General features: G+C 37.8%; 1 protein-coding gene across 1 annotated transcript; it reads left to right on the top strand.

Annotated features, from left to right (window-relative positions):
- Nucleotides 1–779: 779 nt before the first annotated feature.
- LOC306855859 (receptor activity-modifying protein 1-like) lies at nucleotides 780–12,194 on the top strand. Its single transcript, XM_079394785.1, has 6 exons — nucleotides 780–911; nucleotides 1,539–1,603; nucleotides 2,296–2,353; nucleotides 10,124–10,153; nucleotides 10,306–10,474; nucleotides 10,569–12,194. The coding sequence occupies exons 1-6, from the start codon at nucleotides 857–859 to the stop codon at nucleotides 10,816–10,818; spliced, it is 627 nt and encodes a 208-aa protein (XP_079250911.1). The 5' UTR covers nucleotides 780–856; the 3' UTR covers nucleotides 10,819–12,194.
- Nucleotides 12,195–22,135: the final 9,941 nt, after the last annotated feature.

The raw sequence follows: 22,135 nt of genomic DNA, 5'->3' as shown, positions 1-22,135 counted from the left end.
CAGAAGCCATGCAGTTCTTGTCTAATATTTTAAAGAAATGTCTTAGTTACAATCTAATTATTTTATATTATATATGTATCTGGTTGTCCATGCAGAAGAACATGCTGGTTTGGGATTTTGAACACACCCTATATTGGGATTGTACATAATTGTTAATAAATAACAGATAATGTAATTGATAAGTGAAATATGTGTAAACAATGTGGAAAGCATCCTGAATAGTAGATTCCTCCATTTCTGCACTGTTTCCGCAGTAAATACCAGCTGGCCTTACACCAAAACATCATACATCACGTCACATATTCTACTCTACATGATAAACAAATGAACCAAACTAAAAGCAAAATATTGCTCATGCTGTGTTAATTAAAAAAAAAAAAAAAAGTTTATCCACTCCAACTCATTTATCCACTCCACTCAACAGATTCTCCAACTCAAATTGACTGAGAGTAGTGTTAGAGGGAAAAGATACAATCTAAAATGAATGTACACAACAAATTTGCTGTTAAACCAAAGTGTGCAGTGACAAACACATATTTTATATGACAGACAAATAGATAGATAGATAGACAGACAGACAGACAGACAGGCAGCAGACAGACAAAGAGATAGAGAGAAAGTGACAGTGAAGATAATGTGATTGAAATTTGGAGAGAGACAGATGATGGCAACATTGGGACATAATAGACCGTCTGTCCCATCTGTAATGTCTCTCCATTTGTGAATCCACCACCCCTTTAAGGAAATGAGCACATCCTGTTATTTTAATAGAGTCTTCCTGTTGAAGAGTTCATAAATGTGATTTTTGCAAGCTGAGGTGGACAGACAGATAGAACCACCACAGGAGTTAAGCGTAATGGCGCACATATCTATATCTACTTCAAAACCAGCAGGGACTCTTCTGTTTTGGAGTGAGTATCTGAACCTTCAGAATAAAAGCTTGGTTAAGTGTGCTTGAAACTTGGTTTAGTGTGCTTGAGGCGATCTCCAGAAGAAAGTTCTTGTAATTTTACAAAGACCGAACAAAGACTTACTGTATTGCTATCTTCAATATTGTAAAAAGAATTATATCCACATTTTATGTTTCTAATTGATAATTCAGAATATTAATTCTGGTTTGATTATATATAAGAATATGTAGTGTGTGTATGTATGTATGTATACACAAACACACATAAGTATATGTCAATAATTCTGTTATAATCTATTCATATTAATTTCAAATAATATAACTTTATTGCCCTCAAGACCACAAAGAAAATAGAATGGAATATGATGTAAATTATACAGCTGACTTCTTTAAAATGATTACTATATGGTAGACATAGATAAATTAGACAGCTTTTAAGGAAATGACTGTCATGATCCAACTGGTCAGGACAAAGGGAGGATGTTCCATGCCTCTCTCTTCTTCTCCTCCCTTCCTGCAACTTTTTCCATGGCTGTCAATATTCCCCAAACTGCTGGAATTTGCTGTCCTACAATGACAAATGTGTTTCTGAATATGCAAAGTTTTTTGTTGTTTTTTTTCATGATAGTCTGTCTGTGTCTAATGGTCTCAACTCTGAAGACCCTGGTACCAAACGAACAGAAACTAACTGTGGTGAGTTGTGTTAAAGGGTTAGTTCACCCCAAAATGAAAATTCTCTCATTAATTACTCACCCTCATGTCGTTACAAACCTGTACGATGTTCATTTTTTTCGTTAATTTTCAGAACACAAATTAAGATATTTTTGATGAAATCCGAGAGCTTTCTGACCCTGCATAGACAGCAATGCAACTGACAAGTTCAAGGACCAAAGGTTGTAAGGACATTGTTAAAATAGTCCATGTGACATTGGTGGTTCAACAGTAAGGTTATGAAGCTACGAGAATACTTTTTGTGCGCATTTCTTTTCTTCCCTCTCACTGTCCGCTACAATTCCACATCACATGCGTGTGCATTCTTCTGGTTGTAAACAAGGCTCAGTGTGTTCTACGTCAGCAGCACCACACGCATGCATCGTGGTCCTCTCATGAATACCCTTAGTAGTGGCCTTGATCATAGTAGTTCCCTTGCTGTCTATGGAGGGTCAGAAAGCTCTCGGATTTCATCAAAAATATCTTAATTTGTGTTCTGAAGATGAACGAAGGTCTTGCAGCTTTGAAACGACATGAGTGTGAGTACTTAATGACAGAATTTTCATTTTTGGGTGAACTATCCCTTTAAAATTGAATTCAGTTTGCTCTAAAAAGTTATTTTTGTAAAATATCCTCTGTATCTCATGATCATTTATTTTTCTTTTGTGCTCCAGAGACAGACTACATCAACCATGCAGACAGAAGTAGAAACCACTGCATACACCAGAGCAGGTGAGTGATACAGCTGTGTAAATAAGATAGACGGGTCTGCTAATTTCTTTATTTTTCTGAGTTGTATATCCAAATAAACCCTACTGTGAGGTTGTTTTCAGTGTGTGGATTTAATTGAGTGCTTACTGAGCATCTTAACAATGAATAGCAGACAATCACCGCTTTGAAATGTTACAGCTACAGCTTAAGTTGTTGATAAAAACCGGTGAAAAGAATATTGTGTTGCAATTTGTACATTGCGGTGAGAGATTTTGTTGACACTTTCGATCACTTTTTTTTCTATGCATGCGAGAGTCTCACAAAGAGTAAACAAAGTCTCCATTGCTCAATTTAATAACACATATAGCATGCTACTTAAAAATGCTGATTAAAAGAAAGCCCTTATTTCTCCTCTCCCAAGATTTTTAAATTATAATACTTTATTTTCATATATATGTTTCGTATGTATTTGGCCAATCAGCATACACTGTGTCACTCATAGTTCCTATAGAACTGTTTTAGACCCTACTCTGAAGTAGGAGGTAATTTAATTCTCCCAAATGGTGATCCTAGAACTAAAACCGTTCCTAATTCCTGTAGTGCGAACACATCAAAAAGCAGGAACTTCCACCAATAGTTCTAGGAACTATTTATTTAGTCATTTAGCAGACGCTTTTATCCAAAGCGACTTACAAATGAGGACATAAGAAGCAATCAAAACCAACAAAAGAGCAACAACGTGCATGTCACGAATCCTGGCTTGCACTTCCACTCATTCACCACCAGAGGTCACCCGTTCACCACATGGACTTTTCACACTACACAGCACACTGGACTCAATTTCCCACAATCCATTGCACTGACGACTTGCACAGCTGTTCACTATTTCGCCCACACCTGATCACCATTTCACAATCACCATCACTCTATTTAAGCCTGGGACTTGCTCTTGCTCACCGCCGAGTATTGTTAGCGTTTATCACTCGCATAGCGATAGCAACTCTACAGAGCCATAGTCATTGTCTTAGTCTTGCCTTGTTTTCCTGCCGTGTTTGACCCTGCTCTTGTTTCCTGGATTTACCCTTTGCCTCTGCCGTTTGGACTCTGTTCGCTCCCTGTTTGGATTATTGCTCTCGTCTCTGGATTATCTCTCTGCCTTGCCCCTTTGGATACTGTTCGCCGATCATCGACCCACGCTTGCGCCCCGGATTGCTCTGTCTTGCCTCTGCCATACCTGTTTGCCACTGTCTGACCCTGCCTGTTTTCTGACCATGTTTTTTAACCTGTTACCCTGCGCCCCTATTTTTGAGCATTTTGTAAAAAACGATATAACCAAATAAAAATGTCTGTAGCTCTTGAACCCTAAGGTCTATATTTAAAAATCTGGTGTTGTTTGAAACTAGACACTTGATCCTTTGTTACTCTAGAGTCATAATAACTCAAAATTAGTATAGCAATAGAGTAAAACAAGGTAAAATATACATGAAATTGACTCGCGATATGTTTTAATGAAGCTCACTAAGGGAAAAATGGATGAGACTTTCATGCCAAAGGCCTGAAAACACCATAAAGATAAAGCTGAACATCTGACCATGTTTTGATTCAAATTTGAGGATGATACTCCCAAAAATGTAGTTTCTGTAAGCTTTTATTTAAAAAAAATCTAGGCGTCCTTTCAAAAAAGCCATTTGGAGACCCCAAATAGACACTTTGTAAACAAATGTCCAAATGAGTCAAAACTACATAATACATATATGTATATCAATTCAGAACTGCTCTGCCCACCAAAACACACAATAAAAAACTATTTCTGAACAGCATTTGTAGTGCTGACTCATTTAGTCATTTGGTTAGTCTACAAATGGCATTTTTGAAAAAAAACGCCTAAATATTTCCTGAAATAAAATATGAAATAATAATTTTTTTATAGGTAAAGACTTACAGAAAGTACATCTTTATGGTATTTCATTTCAAGAAAAGCTTTGGAAAAGTCATTTGGATATTTTATTTCAAGAAAAGTCTAGGAATCCTTTCAAAAATGCTATTTAGAGACTCCATAAGACACTGCATACTACATATGTATATCAATTCAGAACTGCTCTACCAATGAAACCACAAAAAAACACAAAACTATTTCAGAATTTGAACATAACTAAACAGTCTTTATTCTGAACAATTCCAATAATGAAAACAGTGAACCAAAACAGATTTGATCATTTTTGAACTAGTGAAAACACAAAACATGCAAAATACATTGTTTTTACAACATTTGTATTTTTTATTTATTTTATATGGTGAATATTATGAATATTACTATTTTACTAATATAGTAATAGATTACTATTACTAATATTACTAAATAATAATAAAAAAAACTATTTACAGTATTTACAGTGGAGGAAGACGCTCTAGCAGCCACTAAAATGGTTTTTTTTCTGACCATCTGGATTCACCAGACCTCTGAAAAGACAGGGAAGAGTGAGAGAAAAAGAGTGAGAAAGTGTGTAAGCAAAACAAATCAAACTTGCAACACTGTTTACATTTTGTACACACACACACACACGCGCGCACGCACACACACACAATAACCGGGACATAACGTTACCCACAAACAAACACACCCACCCACACGAACAAAACTCATGTAATCCCCTCATATTATCCCTCTCCGTTGTCATTTTTAGAATCTAAAACAGCTAACATGAAACAAAAGCTGCAAATACATGATAAAGACACATAAACATTCAAGAGGAGGGTGGAGACACTTACGTGCTAATGCTATCCACGCTTCCCAGCGATCTCAGCGCGTATTCGGCTACTAAATTAGCCATTTTTCTCCCCACGTCCTCCAAAACACCACCAAACGCCACAGAAACACTTCTCAAGTCGAAGATCCACGATGGAGAGATTCAGATGTGAGCTTTGGGCAACATCTGTTCGCTGATAGCCAGTCTGTGTAGCGCTGCGACGCCATTATGTGTACGCTTCATGCGTAACCCGAGAGCGCACGAAAACACACGGACAATACGCCGAGCTATTCTCTAAACAATCTTACGTAAACTATTCAAACTGTCAATCACTTTAAACGTCCTTGTGGTTGGCTAACACTTCCATCCATCAAAACTGTGCTGGCGAGGCATTGGCTGGGTTCAAACACCCCTATTGTGATGTGTCCGGATTGACACCTCGCTGACCCATTCACGGACGCGCTTACTGTCCCGGGTTATAACAGCTCCTGCGATTGAAGGAGAGAGACGAGGGAGGGCTATTCTTACTCGGAAGAGACGATTCTGCTGGAAATAGATGGCGTTTCAAAGCTGGAATACGAATTATAATCGATATTTATTGGAAAATGGACGCTATCGATAACTATAACTCGAATCGCTTATGTAAACAAAGGAGGATCTATCGTGTTTTCCCCTATTTTTTCGTTGTTTTGGATTAAAAAGTGGATGCATTTTGAAGAGTGGACCCTTCTCTTGAAATGTATGCTGGTGTGTCTTGGAATAGTCTGAGCTGACCAGCGCTATTGGCGATCAAACGTGAGTACTGCGGTTCGCTTTGTTCATTTTAAATGGCCGGTCTTTCAGCATTTCTGTTAACCCTTTCCTCTCTGGTGTATTGATTTCAAAAACAAGCTCACATCGTTAATCTTGAGTGTTTTAGCTTTCAAATGATATATAGTTAATGATAATTGATTGAATATTGTTCTAAAACAAAGGTAATAAAAAGTCCGACCACGCCCGACCACGCCCTTCCGGCCCGCCCGCGGGCCGATGCGGGTTAACAGGTTAATAAAGCTTTGCACATGGATCCGCACGTCTCACGTCTCGTCAGCCCCGTAACAGTGCAAGTGCTATTACAAGTCTCAGTTAGCCTAACACAGTACAGATAAATATTATTATTATTAATTATTATTTTTTTTTTATAAAAAGACAGATAAAATAAAATTAGAATAGAGAGTGCTAGAGTTAGAGGGTCAAGTAAAGATGGAACAGATGAGTTTTTAGCCATTTCTTGAAGATGGGTAAGGATTCGGCTACTCGGATTGAATTGGGCAGGTCATTCCACCAGATGGGAACAGTTAATGAAAAAGTCTGTGAAAGTGTTTTTGTGTGTCTTTGGGATGGTACAATAATACGTCGTTCACTTGAAGAACGCAAGCTTCTAGAGGGCATATAAGTCTGAATTAATGAATTTCGGTAAAGGGGTGCAGAGCCAGTGGTGGTTCTGTAGGCAAACATTAATGCCTTGAATTTAATGCGAGCAGCTATTGGTAGCCAGTGCAAATTGATGAACAGAGGCGTGACGTGCGTTCTTTTCGGCTCATTAAAGATTAATCTTGCAGCGGCATTTTGGATTAATTGTAGAGGTTTAATAGATTTGGCTGGACGACCTGCCAAGAGAGCATTGCAATAGTCAAGTCTGGACAGAACAAGAGCCTGAACAAGGAGTTGTGTTGCATGTTCCGAGAGAAAAGGCCTGATCTTCTTAATATTGTATAATGCAAATCTGCAGGACCAGGCAGTTTTAGCAATGTGGTCTGAGAAATTTAGCTTATCATCAATCACAACTCCAAGGTTTCTGGCTGTTTTTGAAGGAGTTCCTGAAGGAGAGCCTAACTGGAAGGTGAGATTGTTATGAAGCGATGGGTTAGCTGAAATTACAAGCAGTTCTGTCTTAGCTAGGTTGAGTTGAAGGTGATGGTCCATCATCCAGCAAGAAATGTCTGTTAGACACGCTGAGATGCGAGCAGCTATCGTCGGATCATCAGGATGGAATGAGAGGTAGAGTTGAGTGTCATCGACATAGCAGTGATATGAAAAGCCATGTTTCTGAATGACAGAACCTAGTGATGCCATGTAGACAGAAAAGAGAATTGGTCCAAGAACTGAGCCCTGAGGCACCCCAGTAGCTAGATGTTGTGACTTGGATACCTCACCTCTCCAAGATACTTTGAAGGACCTATCAGAGAGGTAAGACTCAAACCACTGGAGTGCGGTTCCTGACATGCCCTTTCTCAATAGGGTTGGCAAGAGGATCTGATGGTTGTCCGTATCAAAAGCAGCAGACAGATCCAGCAAGATAAGTAATGAAGATTTGGAAGCCGCTTTTGCAAGTCTTAGGGCTTCAACAACAGAAAGCAAGGCAGTTTCGGTCGAATGTCCACTTCTGAAGCCAGATTGGTTAACTATGGAAAGGTTCCTTGTGTGCGAAAGCACCTTAACCTGACTGGGGTCTATTAGGCTATAAGAACAACTAAGAACAACATCATTAGGCAATATTTTGAGTTCTGAAACTCAACTGTCTTTACATATTAAGATTAACGCAAAAAAACAAAAACAAAATTAAAACGTAAAATCAAAAACTTTTAAAACATGAATACTACACTAAATGCTTTTTCATAGAATTAATCTATTGGTACTGGTTGAAGACAGTCTCACATGGTCAACATGAGATCCATAAGCCCAAAAGTGTTACATAAACTGTTCCAGCCCTACCTCGGCCCTGGATTCGCTTCTTTCTCTTCCTTTGAAGTGAGTGAGCTGAGAGTTTGTTTCAATCACAGCTGGGCTCAAACCAAAAGTGCAGCCCTTCGAGCACAGATGGCAAACTCTGATTATATCGTTTCCCGAACTCGATCTGTTTAATATGACCCAGTTATTCTTAAAAGTGTCCGTTCCATCAAGCCGCCCTGCTCTGCTCCTACATGTTCACTTATGTTTCCTGTTTGGAAACAGATGCGAATAAAGCAAATAAATCAAAACCACTGAGCCGATGGGGAATCAACCTGAGAGAAATGGAGTGTTTTCTAAAGGGGAAGACCCGTTTGCAGATGTGCATCTGGCCTGGGTGTGCTCAGCCCAGAAAAGATCCGCGCCTCAGGGAAACAGCAATCTTTAAACACAACAGTGCTTTACAATATCAAGAGTCAGGACTGGAACTGAGCACGGGTTCTTATGGAGAAACAGTTCCATTTATACAAAAATACCAAAGGACTTTTGTGAAGCTTGTGAAACTTTTCTTGAACATGCATTCTTTGTACTACAAAAATAATCTGACATTTCCACTACTACTCATCACAACACCACTACATATGGTATGTTTACACGACAACAATGTACTAAAAACAGATAAGTTTTTCCTTTGCATTTTTTTTAAGTTTTGCATTAATGTCAAAATGACAACCATTCACACAGATCTATGACTAAAAATTCTGTATTATGGTTTTCAAGTATTCACACATGCATACAGACTGAAGACATAATATGCATTGTACATGACATCACTGTAAATTTGCGCCCCATAAGGGGGTTCTTACACAATCTGTAAAGATGGCCTACATGACCCCGTTTGGGAGTAGCCCCTCACTGCAGAACAAAGATCCAGGGAGCAGGGTTGGATCCACATCTAGGGGGTGGAGATGGTAGGTTTAGGGGTGGGGATGGGTGGGTTTAGGGATCAGGGGGTGGAGAGGTTTAGGTTTAGGTCTATGTAAGGTGGGAGGAGTTGGATCCAACCACACGCCCTGGATCTTGTGTTCTGCAGTGAGGGGCATGAAATCATAAACATGAAAATGAAATTTATTTATTTATTTTTTTAGAAAAAACAGCCATTATCATCTCTGTGTAAACAGCAAAATTTCTGAAAACGGCCATGTGCATGCATATTACATGTTCAATATGTAGACTATGTGCTTCTTTAATGTTTTATAATGGTTATTTTAAATTAATCAAATTGTAGGCTACGCTGAAAAAATACAGAGCGCTACAAGTGAGCTCGAACGAATGACGCTTATTCGGTTCGTTTAAGTGAATCAAGACCACGCAGCAAGACCCATGTCTCTAAACCTGAACTTGTATGAAGTGGTTCTTTATCAGGAACACTTATGAATCAGTCGAAACGCAAGTTGATACTTTCATCCAAATTAACCAAGAGTTACATTACATACAAATACAGATACAAAACATAAAATAGCAAATAAACTTTTAAAACACATGCCTGTTTAATATTTAAGTAATATTTAATATTTAATTAAAAATATATATTTTTTCAGTTGAAGACTGACTGGAAAAGAGAGGGAGTGTGTGAGAGAGAGAGAGAGAGAGAGAGAGGGAGTGTGAGAGAGAGAGAGAGAGAGAGAGAGAGAGAGAGAGAGGTGGAGCATTGTTTCGTGGGAAAATTAAAGCGTTCTCGGTCAGCAGCTTTCTGAACATCTGGTAACCGTGATTGCACATGTGGAGACGGCGCAACACCCGTCGCGTTTCCTGTTATGCCTCGCGTTCTTCGGTGTAAAAGTTCAGTCACATTCAGCGGCGGGTTGAGACCAGCTCGCCAGCGCTCGTTTGCTCTGATATGAGGGTATCGTTCAGCTTCTTAGGCGTCTTTCTGTCTGTTATCTGTGGTAAGTTTGTGTGTGTGTGTGTGTGTGTGTGCGCGTCGATAGAAAAACTGCAGCTCTTATTTAACCTGAATTAGACACTGTACAGTGCATGACAATGCTTTGAAGGATGCAGATGACCAACATGGTCACAGGATGAATGCTATAAGTCGTCGTTTTTTTGTCCTTTTTTTTTTTACTGAAGCAAGTTATGTTTGTTATTATTTTTAATAATCAAAGGCAGAGGGTTTCATTTCATTGCAACATGTTTGGACACATCATATGCACATTTTTCATAATTATATGTATATGTATATATATATATATATATATATATATATATGTGTGTGTGTGTGTGTGTGTGTTTATGTTTATGTTTGTATTTATTTACAGTACTTATATTTTTTTAGATCTTGGCTATGGAGATGGAGGAACATTTGGTATGTACATTTACAATCATAAGATAATTACTGTAGGTATCAGCTTGACTGTGACACTTAAGATAAACAGAAAACTCCATAATGCATGACATGATGATTCACATCAACATACATCAAAGTTCATTATTTATTTCATTTGGTTTACATCATAGGCTGTGGTAACAAGAGCATCTGTGACGCATACTGTTCAATTTGTGTGAACTATTCCTTGAGAACTCAACAATGCTATGAATTGCTGGTGCAATGGTGTCAAATTCATTTTGATGTTGCTATGGAGTCCATGAACAGTACTGACTGGTGTTCACTGGAAAAAGTAAAAAGGTACATTCTAAAGATTCATTATCAAATCCCATATAATACTAGATGTGTTTGAAAGCAGTTGGTGACTCTTTTTCTCCATCTGTCTCTCTGGCAGTGCATACAACAATTTCACTGTCTGTACTGAGACTGTTGCTGATTGTCTGCTGCTTCCCTGGCCGAATCAGTTGGTTGAACTTACATTTGTGAATATCCACACCATCTATTTTCAAGAATGCCCCACAGAGGCACTGAGAGACCCCCCTCCTAGCGTCATCCTTGCCCTTGTCATGACCCCCATATGCCTAATCCCTGTTATGGTGGTCCTAGTTGTTCTCAAGACTAAAAATGGAGACAGGGGGTCCTAGACGTCCAGGTGCAAGAAGATTTTATTCTTATTCCTTCTGCTGCTCTGTTTCTTCTTCATCCGACATGGTATCCCACCCCGGGATAATGTCCTGGCTCAACACTCCCCAGTGAATGTGCACCTGGGCATCTCCAGGATTGGCTAAACCAGGATGGAGGATGATCATTTGTTCTGGGGGTGATCTCTGACTGGAAAATGTTACTGTACTTCAGTGAAATAATTGGTTAAAAATTTATATTTATCATTAACATACAGCTAATGTGCATTACAGACATTTCACAGCATTATTATCTCCAAATTGCACATATACATTTTGTTGTCTTCAGGATGTAAATACATAAACCAATGAAATGTGAAATGGTAATGGAAAAAAAGATTCATTTGAAGTATTCAGACAAATTGTGCACATAACCAGATGTACAAAACAACAATGCAGAACCACAAACTCATTTGAGTGTCCACTTTATGCACTGTAAAAAATCTTTAACCCATGTTTTAATGTAGATTTTGATGTTAGTTAAGTGACGAGCTGTTTAGCTGACTCTTAGAAAAGTGTCTTTGTGATTTCATTTCTATTTGACATAAGTCATAACGATTGACTTTTTAAATTTATTATGACAGCTATTGAGGATTTAAGCATAAATTAATCAATCTGAATGCATGACAAAACAAAGCCGACTGAAAGCCACCCATTTCAATAGGCAGCTTACTAAATACAGTCAGGTCCATAAATATTGGGACATCGATTATTATTCTGTCCCATTACTTTTGGTCCCTTAACAAGTGGGAGGCACATATGCAAACTGTTGTAATTCCTACACCGTTCACCTGATTTGGATGTAAATACCCTCAAATTAAAGCTGACAGTCTGCAGTTAAAGCACACCTTGTTTGTTTCATTTGAAATCCATTGTGGTGGTGTATAGAGCCAAAAATGTTAGAATTGTGTCGATGTCCCAATATTTATGGACCTGACTGTAACTGTTTATTTATGTAAGTTAATGGCATGCAGGTGTCTCTGAAAAGAAAACTTTTAAGAGAGAAGGAAATATCAGAAAATGGAGGTTTATATAGATTGTAATGTCCACTTACATTGTTCATTTGAATTTTACTGTGCCCCTCACACAGACTTTGCTTACAATATAATTACTGTATCAATGTAGTCACACGAAAGAGACTGGCATTAGTTTGTGTTTTATAATTGTTTCAGTAACTTGATTATGAAGGATGTCTTTTTCAAGTCTATGTCTGCAGATTATCCTCTCTTTTTATAGACCAACCACTTTAAGAGCCTGTGAACTATTTTGTAATTTTATATTTCACTTCCTACTTTGTTTGGGCATGTTTTTTAAATTAATTAAACCACATCTTTTACCTAGAGTCTATCATTTTGATTTTAGTAAAAGTGTCCTTGTTTTCTGATTTTCTGTGTTAAGAATATATCATATTTTGTTGTGTTAACATAGAAAAGGTAGCTACATGTTACTTGCTTGTCTGTGACAGAGAGCTCAAATATTCAAGCTCAATATTCCCCTCACAGAAGGCTGGATGTTGGAGTCTAAGAGCGGAAAATGCTGGAATAGTGAGTGAAAAAGCTGATTGTCTAACATGTTTCAGTAGACTCTATTAAAGTCAGTTAAAAGTACAAGATCTTATTTGTTTATAGCATGAAACACAAATTCTGTGCCCCCCCCCCCCTCCCAGCTTAAACTGGTTTCCCAGGCAGCCTGGCCAGCAATACAAAGTCTTAAACTTAAACTAGTTTAAGATGTGTTTTTATACCTCTGACTACCTAAACTCTGTACAACATTTCATAGATGTGAGACTCTTCCACTGTAAAACACACACTCAAAGTCTTCAGTGAAACATTGTGTTTGTGGGGACTCGGTTTGGCAGGGTGTGGTGGGAGCGAGAGTAATCACCCTCCTCCTTTGTCTCGTTGTTCGGCTCTCCTCCGGCTCAGGTCAGGCCTTCCATACGCCCAGCCCTCCTCCAGCAGCTCATCCAATCCGGCCTCAGTCTCACAGGTCCCGCAGGAGAGGACACACCTCACATCTTAACCATTCTGCCATTCACAGCTGGCCAGATGCTGCAGGCCTTCATTACTGCCAGATCTCACTGTCAGATCCCCGGCACTGATCCAAAACACAGATGCAGCACATCTGTACCCTCCCCTGGCCAGCGACTTATGCAATTAAGAGCTTACAGTTGCATTATACAACACTACTCACAAGCTTCTGACAGACCCGTTTTATTCAATTATTAAACACGGAATTCACATTACGGATCCAGTAGCCTATATAAGATAAACTTAATTTGAATGCGTTTCAAAGTACTCTTTTAAATAAAATTTGAATGTGCTGGCTAGTTATGGACTCTATTTTGTTTAATCATGTTTCTATTTCAACCTTTTTTTTTTTTATAAAAAGTTCTTCATTCAATGGACTGATAAAAAGAGAACGGATTGTTGAGGTTTTATGTGATATTGCTGCCACCCAGTGGTTAAATTAGTCAATAGCTGGAAATCAATGTTTGTTATTAAACAAACTATTAAACTATTGCTCTTGTTGATTGTTGGGCATGTATTTCATGTCGTCATTGGGGGAGCATTTTCTGCTGTTCTTTGCTGCTCTTAATTATGATCTTTGTCAATAATGGTATATGGTTCAACCAAAATAATAGATTATTTGTCCAGTTTGATGTTCTTGAAATGCAAGGCTATCTAAAAAACATTAAGTCTAGTAGAATGAGTCTTTATTGAGGTTCTCATCACAAAAGAGATCAATGCATTTGCACTTAGCATGCTTTCAGTACAGGTAAATGCTACTGAATCTCCAGTCCTGGATCCCCATTGAATCACTTCTGACCACTGGATGTGGAGTTGCAGCCTGTGGCTAAGTTAAGGAAACAATGACCCCCCTCAAAGAAACAATGTTCAAGGTGAGAAATTTACTTTGGTTGCACACATTAACGAAATGAAAAAAAATCTTGACATACCAAAAGTTCCACATGTTCCTCCTTTAACTGAAACATAAAGACAATTTAGTCAAAGACACAGTAGAGTTGCCAAATGAACTTCAACTGAATCCAAAATGATGATAATTCCAAATCATAAATTCAATTATTTATTTTTGATAATGATGATGATATGACTTACCAAAAGAAGAAACATTCAGTTTCTCCGAGGCAACATAACAAGCAGCTTGGGGAGGAAAATGAACATATCAAACATGAGGGCTTAAATACATGGACATAGGGAAACACATGACGACAACAACCAATGACAAAGTAAAACTTCAAATAAGGTAAAAATGAATAAGTGAATTGAAAGATATGAAAACATGAACATAAAGAAAACTTAGAATAGGCATGTGAATAAGACAATATTTAACAATGTATTTTTACATTCCAGAGGACTTTCTATTTACAAAGTGTCTTCTGCACTTATAGAGCAAAGACAGAGCCACTCCGTACCTCCTAAAGGTGGGTAGTAATGCTCTAGACTTACTATGTTACATTTACTTCAGTAACTTTTTTGGAAAGTATGTTTCTGTCCTTTTACCAAATGGACAGAAACACTGTGGTGAGTTGTGTTGAAATTTTCCTGATAAGTATATAGATATATATTTTATATGATACCATCACTGTACCATGGTATTGTGACAATTGTGCATTTTATTTTGTTTACTTTAAAAAAGAACAGCAAGATTTTGACACACTATCTCTCAAGTGTGGACTAAATGGAGTGAAAACATCTCTACTGTAATAGATATGCTTCATTTGCTACTTGAGTAGTCATTTTATTGGATGCATCTAACTTCTACTTGCAGTTTTTGTACTAGTACGTTACTCACCTGTGGCACCACTTCCAACAAAAGAAGAAACAGGCCCAATAGAACTACAAGCTTATAAAGAAAGAAAAAATTAGCACATAAAAGACTTAAATCACATAATAACCTGAAAACAAAGCTTAGAGACACTTACTGAATGAATTCTCATTCTTCTTCCCTTCTGTTCCAGTGTTGGCAAAGCCTTGGAAAGACATGCTTGCAACTTCAGCTTGTATTGATAAAACAGACTGCACTAGAGTAAAAGAATCTGTGTTAAATACTTATAATAAATGAAAGCAAAACCAAACTAAAGACTTACAACTTCGTTGTACAAGTCCCAGCCTGTTCTTCCGCACCTACTTGTTTAGCCACTCCAATAATGTAAAGAGTAAGTTATTTATATAATAACAATAATGCAACTAATTTTTACCATTACATAATTTTGCTTTCATTCTAAAATAAAGACTAAAATAAAGTGTTTTTTTTTTTTTTTTACTATTCTTCCAGCTGGAAGTCTCTTCAGACAAAAAAAAAAATAAAGCACATTTATAATAAAATAAATGCATGTGCTTCTTCAATTTGATTGGTTACACTCATACTGGCCTGACTTCAGCTGGAACATCCCTCGAAGTACACAGTCTGTATTCTCTTTCCAGAATCTATCAAAGCACACAAAAATAATTCACTTAAGTAATAAAGATGACAAAACATATTCAATAATTAAGAAAGCTTGTAAAACTCCTAGAATTAAATGATCCTATAAAGTAAAAGGGATGCATGTTTTGTAAATCACTGGATACAAGGTTTAAACAGGGTGGGGCTTATGGAAGGCCTGATTTGTCATTCAGTAATATGTAGCTAATGCTGTTTACACCAATAGATGGCAGCAATACTATTGAAATGATTTCTTGTTTTCAAGCAAGAAAACTGTATTTGTTTATTATTGTTTTGTTATGGCTGTATGTTATATGTGCTTGTTTTTCATTTTTTAAATAATACAAAAATATGCAGCCAAATACTGTATCCCCCTGCAACACTTCAGCTGTCTGTCAGCAATGCACAATCAGTATTGTAATGCACTAAAAAGCTAAAGAATGCTGTTATTAAATGAAGCACTGTATGCCAGATCAAGGTGTTTAAGGGAGCTCAGAGTTCAGTGTTTCACTGTGTCAAACTAGACTGCTGTTGATACAAGCCATTACCCGTAGAGAGGGCCAGGGTGTTGTCAGTTCTGCTGGTTTCAGACAGGCCAGGTCAGAGGGGGAGGGTGGGATCCCACATTGTGAAAATGTCTTTCACCAATGGCATGCTAGGAACTGTTTGTTGATCATCATAGTGTTACACAATATGTCTTCCCACTCTTGTGATGTGAGAGCATAAGAAAAAACAAAAGGAAGAGGCTATAATCACAAATAGTGAAATTCTGCCCTTTTGAATGGTTAGATTCAATGAAAAATGAAAGCTGCTCATGGATAAAGATAAATTAAATATCTGAATGCCTAGAATTAACCATAGTAAACATGTTATTTTTCTTCTGCAGTTCTGCATGTTGTTAAATAAAAGCTATAACTGCTGCCCTTTCTCTTGTAGTGAAGCGTTAAATCAAGATGAGTATGACGTTTCCCTCTAAGAATGGTTGAATTTTACCTGCAAAAACATGTAAATGCCTGCAGACATTTTGCTGTTTTAATTATATATAATTATGCCACTGTAGCTAACGCAGCTGCAGCTGTCCTATGAATCACAATGGATTTAGTTATAATACCAGCTCAAAAGCATATCTGAAAAAAATGCAGTACACCATTCAAAAGTTTGGAGTCATTTTTAAATGTTTTTAAAGCCTCTTCTGCTCACCAAGGCTGTATTTATTTGATCATAAATAAAGTAAAAACAGCAATATTGTAAAATATAATTACAATTTAAAACAAGTTTTCTATTTTAATATATGTTGAGATGTAATTTATTCCTGTGATGCAAGCTGAATTTCCATCATTACTCCAGTCTTCAATCCTTCAGAAATCATCCTAATATGCTGATTTACTGCTCAAGAAAAACATTTTTCGTATTATCAATGTTGAAAATTGTTTTAATGCTTAATATTTTTGTAAAAAACTTGATACATTCTTTTCATGATTATTTGATGAATAGAAAGTTCAAAAGCATTTATTTGAAATAGTAATCTTTTGTAACACTGTAAAAGTTTGAACTGCCATTTTTGATTAATTTAATGCATCCTTCCTCATTAAAATTCAAGTTTGATTAATTTAAACTTTTGAACAGACATTTCATTTTAGGCTGTATTTTATTTAAAATCATGACCAATCAGTCAAACAAAAACTACTTGGACAAGAAGTGACTCTTTTTTCTGAATCCCTCATATAAATGCACCTGAAGAATGCTGGACAGAAACTCACATGGCATCACTTTTGTTGTTCAGTCAGTTACTGGTATTGTCTTAAAAACTTCAGGGACCTCTGAAACCCTGAGAACAGAACATTGGTTCATCATCATGACTAAGTCTTTTGCCTTTGGGCCATCTCAGTTTCTGTAAACCATCAACATACACAACAGTTTCTTTTTGCTATTATTTGAGAAGACAGGGTTATCATACATCAAGGTTAATGAAAGACAATGAAGTGTCAGGACCAGTGATTTAGCTAGAGAATAATTTTCCACCTTTAGCAGCCAGAGCTCATCGTAAGAGACATCAAACAATGTAAAATGCACCTGAACATGAACTGTGAGACCTTTTACATATTTTTTTACATTCCCTCTTCAAGACAGACGGCTCAGTGAAAACCACAAAATGAGTAATTAAATGATCTCTGGGATGCGTACAGTAAGCTAGCACAAATAGAAACAATAACAGACACAATGAATGCATGATGTTCATGTATGCTCATGTAGTTGAGCAACATTGAAAGTCATCATCTCACATGCACTTTGTCCCACATTATGTGGATTGCATCACTATTGATTCTGTAATTTGATTGGTCAAGCAGCTTTATAGGGCACTCACATAAAATGCATTTTTGCATTTAAAAATGCAAAGTACAGTTTTTAGAATGCTATGTCATACACAAGAAGCTGCAAATGGTGCATTCAAGCCCGCTTGGGAAGCTTGTATTTACAAGTTGGGATATCATACCTATGATGTGCAGTGAGTTCTTTGATCAAACCAAGGGGAAAAAAAAGAGTTTTTAACTCTACTGCTACAAAATAATCAGTGAATTTTCATTGGTGGGTAAAAATATCCAAACTGGCCCAATTTTGTCTGAACTTCATACTTAATCCTTTGTTAATTGAACTGTCATTATGTCATAATGAACTGTTAGTTTGCATATCGGTATGGCAAATTACATGTAGCCTAATCCTTAGCAGAAGCACGATATTGCTTAATCAGGAATGACTGCCCTCTATGGAGGCTCAAATGACCACATTGTTTTCCAACATAAGAATGTTTCCTGTTCATGAGAAGAATTATTTTTTCACTTTCTGTTCTGGTCTCCATCTGATGTGAGTATATTTACATGTCGTCTGAGAACTCAAGCAGAAACTTACACTATTATTTTGACTAGACTGTGTTTGCTGCAGCTTGAGAAGCCAGAGGAAGTGTAGGAGAGCTGCGTCTGGTTTACCACTGCATGGCTGCTGCTCTCAGCGCGTCTGGTGAAGGCCGCTTTTTCGTGGCCAGCCAGAAGTGGCCCAGCCAAATGCTGTAATTGAGAGTGTGGAGGTGGCAGGGATCCAACTAGAGGAAACAGTTTATCTCCTCACTGCATCCCCGCAGTCATGAGTCCCACAACATCTTATACAAACAGGCCACCTATGTTTCCCTCAGCGGAGCTCGCTGTTGAGGCCTCTTAGGAAGCTGTCAGATGTTTCTGACACTCAGATGGGCTTTCCCTTCCTCTGTCTGCTCCTTCCTTCTGTTTTGGTTTGGGATGTGCTCATGCATTACATTCCATTAAGGGTCCAATAACAGGACAGAAAAGCCATGAGGCTCCTGGAGTTCATTTTACTGAAAAGACAAATTTAGTCATAATTTACTTCAAGTTTATGCATTAGAAAGTATTCTTACTTAAGTATTCTTATTTGATACTTCAAGAAATGTCCGATACAAGCTCTGTTAACACATGTCGTTCATTACTATTGCATAATTTTGACTTGCCCCCTCAGTTTGTAAAAAAAAAAAAAAGAATCATGTACAGTCAAGTCATATTTATTTATATAGCACATTATACAATAGAGCTTGTTTCAAAGCAGCTATGCAATCAAAGCTAGTAACAATCAAATCAGGCTGATGGGTCGTTAACACAAACTGATGATATTCAGAGTGTTAAACTTGAAGTTGCATACAGAGCCAATAAGCTTACTGCTTTACATTTAAATGGCTGGTTAGCATTCACTAAAGCATTTCACAGTGCACTTTCAGAGTACTCTGAAACCCTCCAACTTCCCCAGCTCCACCTGTATAGATCTGCTACAGGTTATTATGCTATTTGTGTAGCAGCAGTATGCCTTAAATCAGGGGTGCCCAACCCTGCCCAACTCTAATCAAACACACCTGAAGCAACTAATTAAGGTCTTCAGGATCGCGTGAAAATTAAAGGCAGGTGTGTTTGATTAGAGTTGGAGCTAAACTTTGCAGGACAGTCGATCGCCAGGAACAGGGTTGGGCACCCCTGCCTTAAATACTCACAGCGCTGTATTGGCATATGCATTGGCAGTAGCAAGTTCCTGTACTTGCTTTGCAGCAGCAGCAATAATCTATAACGACAGCAATAACCAACAGCAGCAGCATAGCAGATTTATTCCGCTGAGACCAAATACATTAACATAAAATCTTCAGAGAGTTGTCATAATAGAACTGTCATTACAATTATTCACAAGAACATACAAATGCTATTAGGATGTAATATAAGGTATTAGGAATGTGATTATTTATATTGCATTAAATACCCATGCTAGAATTGAAGTGACTGTCCTCTGTCCTGTTTAGGCGTGTTCAGTGATGAGGTCATGTTTTAGGTTTACTGTGAGAAATATTTTAATGCGGTTGTGCAACATTGTATAATTGTGTAAATTATCCCTCTCTCAATAGCAGTAGACAAATTGTGTATTATATTGTATAATTAGTCTAATTAGATTGTGCCAAAGACTTTTACAAGGAGTTTAAGAAAACAAGAAAATAATAGTAGAGACTCATCTGTTGTTGACATTTCTACCTATAAAATTTGTCCAAAAGCAGATTATTCCTGTTAACCTGTAAAACAGGCTCTTCTTGTAAACAAAATCAGCAGGGGAAATTGCAGCTTACTTCAATACACAAAGCCATTTTCAGCCAAAGGTCACTGTTGTGATCTTCATTTTCGATGGACAATGCCAAAAGCACAGGCCAGTGACTCTGAGCATACAATCATCTCCTCGAGTTTTGGAGAATGCTGGCTGTAAATGTATGCATCCCTGAATATAAACATAATGCAGTATAGTTACCCTGCCATGCAATTAAGTAATCAACACAATAAATCACGAGAAAAATTACAGTGACTGTGAAAGTCACCAACTATGCATGATATGTATGATTCAGATATACAGTGGGTACGGAAAGTATTCAGACCCCCTTAAATTTTTCACTCTTTGTTATATTGCAGCTATTTGCTAAAATCATTTAAGTTCATTTTTTTTTCCTCATTAATGTACACACAGCACCCCATATTGACAGAAAAACACAGAATTGTTGAAATTTTTGGAGATTTATTAAAAAAGAAAAACTGAAATATCACATGGTCCTAAGTATTCAGACCCTTTGCTCAGTATTTAGTAGAAGCACCCTTTTGATCTAATACAGCCATGAGTCTTTTTGGGAAAGATGCAACACGTTTTTCACACCTGGATTTGGGGATCCTCTGCCATTCCTCCTTGCAGATCCTCTCCAGTTCTGTCAGGTTGGATGGTAAACGTTGGTGGACAGCCATTTTTAGGTCTCTCCGGAGATGCTCAATTGGGTTTAAGTCAGGGCTCTGGCTGGGCCATTCAAGAACAGTCAGGGAGTTGTTGTGAAGCCATTATTTTAGCTGTGTGCTTGGGGTCATTGTCTTGTTGGAAGGTAAACCTTCGGCCCAGTCTGAGGTCCTGAAGGTTTTTGTCCAGGATATCCCTGTACTTGGCCGCATTCATCTTTCCTTCGATTGCAACCAGTCGTCCTGTCCCTGCAGCTTAAAAACACCCCCACAGCATGATGCTGCCACCACGCTTCACTGTTGGGACTGTATTGGACAGGTGATGAGCAGTGCCTGGTTTTCTCCACACATACCGCTTAGAACTAAGGCCAAAAAGTTCTATCTTGGTCTCATCAGACCAGAGAATCTTATTTCTCACCATCTTGTGGTCCTTCAGATGTTTTTTTTGTGTCTTGCACTGAGGAGAGGCTTCCGTCGGGCCACTCTGCCATAAAGCCCCAACTGGTGGAGGGCTGCAGTGATGGTTGACTTTCTACAACTTTCTCCCATCTCCCGACTGCATCTCTGGAGGTCAGCCACAGTGATCTTTGGGTTCTTCTTTACCTCTCTCACCAAGGCTCTTCTCCCCCAATAGCTCAATTTGGCCGGACGGCCAGCTCTAAGAAGGGTTCTGGTCGTCCCAAACGTCTTCCATTTAAGGATTATGGAGGCCACTGTGCTCTTAGGAACCTTAAGTGCAGCAGAAATTTTTTTGTAACCTTGGCCAAATCTGTGCCTTGCCACAATTCTGTCTCTGAGCTCTTCAGGCAGTTCCTTTGACCTCATGATTCTCATTTGCTCTGACATGCACTGTGAGCTGTAAGGTCTTATATAGACAGGTGTGTGGCTTTCCTAATCAAGTCCAGTCAGTATAATCAAACACAACTGGACTCAAATGAAGGTGTAGAACCATCTCAAGGATGATCCGAAGAAATGGACAGCACCTGAGTTAAATATATGAGTGTCACAGCAAAGGGTCTGAATACTTAGGACCATGTGATATTTCAGTTTTTCTTTTTTAATAAATCTTCAAAAATGTCAACAATTCTGTGTTTTTCTGTCAATATGGGGTGCTGTGTGTACATTAATGAGGGAAAAAAATGAACTTAAATGATTTTAGCAAATGGCTGCAATATAACAAAGAGTGAAAAATTTAAGGGGTCTGAATACTTTCCGTACCCACTGTACATACATATTTTGAGGATTTTTGGAATAATGTTTCAGTAATTAAAAAATTAGCCTATAAATTCATTGCTTTATGAAAACAATTGCATTTAATTTAGCAAAAATGGTTTGTCCATAAAATTCCATTGTCATCTGCAATGACCATTCATTAAGTGTGGAAACAGGCTGAGACAGCGACCATTGATGAAGACAGAAATATTGAGCAAAGTTTCACTGTAAAAACACTTATAAGCTGTAAAGTTCCATTGCAAATTAAATGTTTTTGTGGTTGTTTGCTCCAAATTGCCACGTTTAGCTGAATA

Source organism: Barbus barbus (assembly GCF_936440315.1).
Source record: "Barbus barbus genome assembly, chromosome: 3".
Classification (NCBI taxonomy): Eukaryota; Metazoa; Chordata; class Actinopteri; order Cypriniformes; family Cyprinidae; genus Barbus; species Barbus barbus.
The sequence above is the reverse complement of the archived record's forward strand: the minus strand, read 5'-3'. Positions and strand labels throughout refer to the sequence as shown.

Excerpts from the sequence above, each read along its gene's own strand:
- LOC306855859 (XM_079394785.1), top strand. The coding sequence starts at position 857 with ATGGCGCACATATCTATATCTACTTCAAAACCAGCAGGGACTCTTCTG. Across the intron at positions 912-1,538 it reads AGGGACTCTTCTGTTTTGGA|TCTGTCTGTGTCTAATGGTC; the intron begins GTGAGTATCTGA and ends TTTTCATGATAG. Across the intron at positions 10,154-10,305 it reads TGGAGATGGAGGAACATTTG|GCTGTGGTAACAAGAGCATC; the intron begins GTATGTACATTT and ends TTTACATCATAG.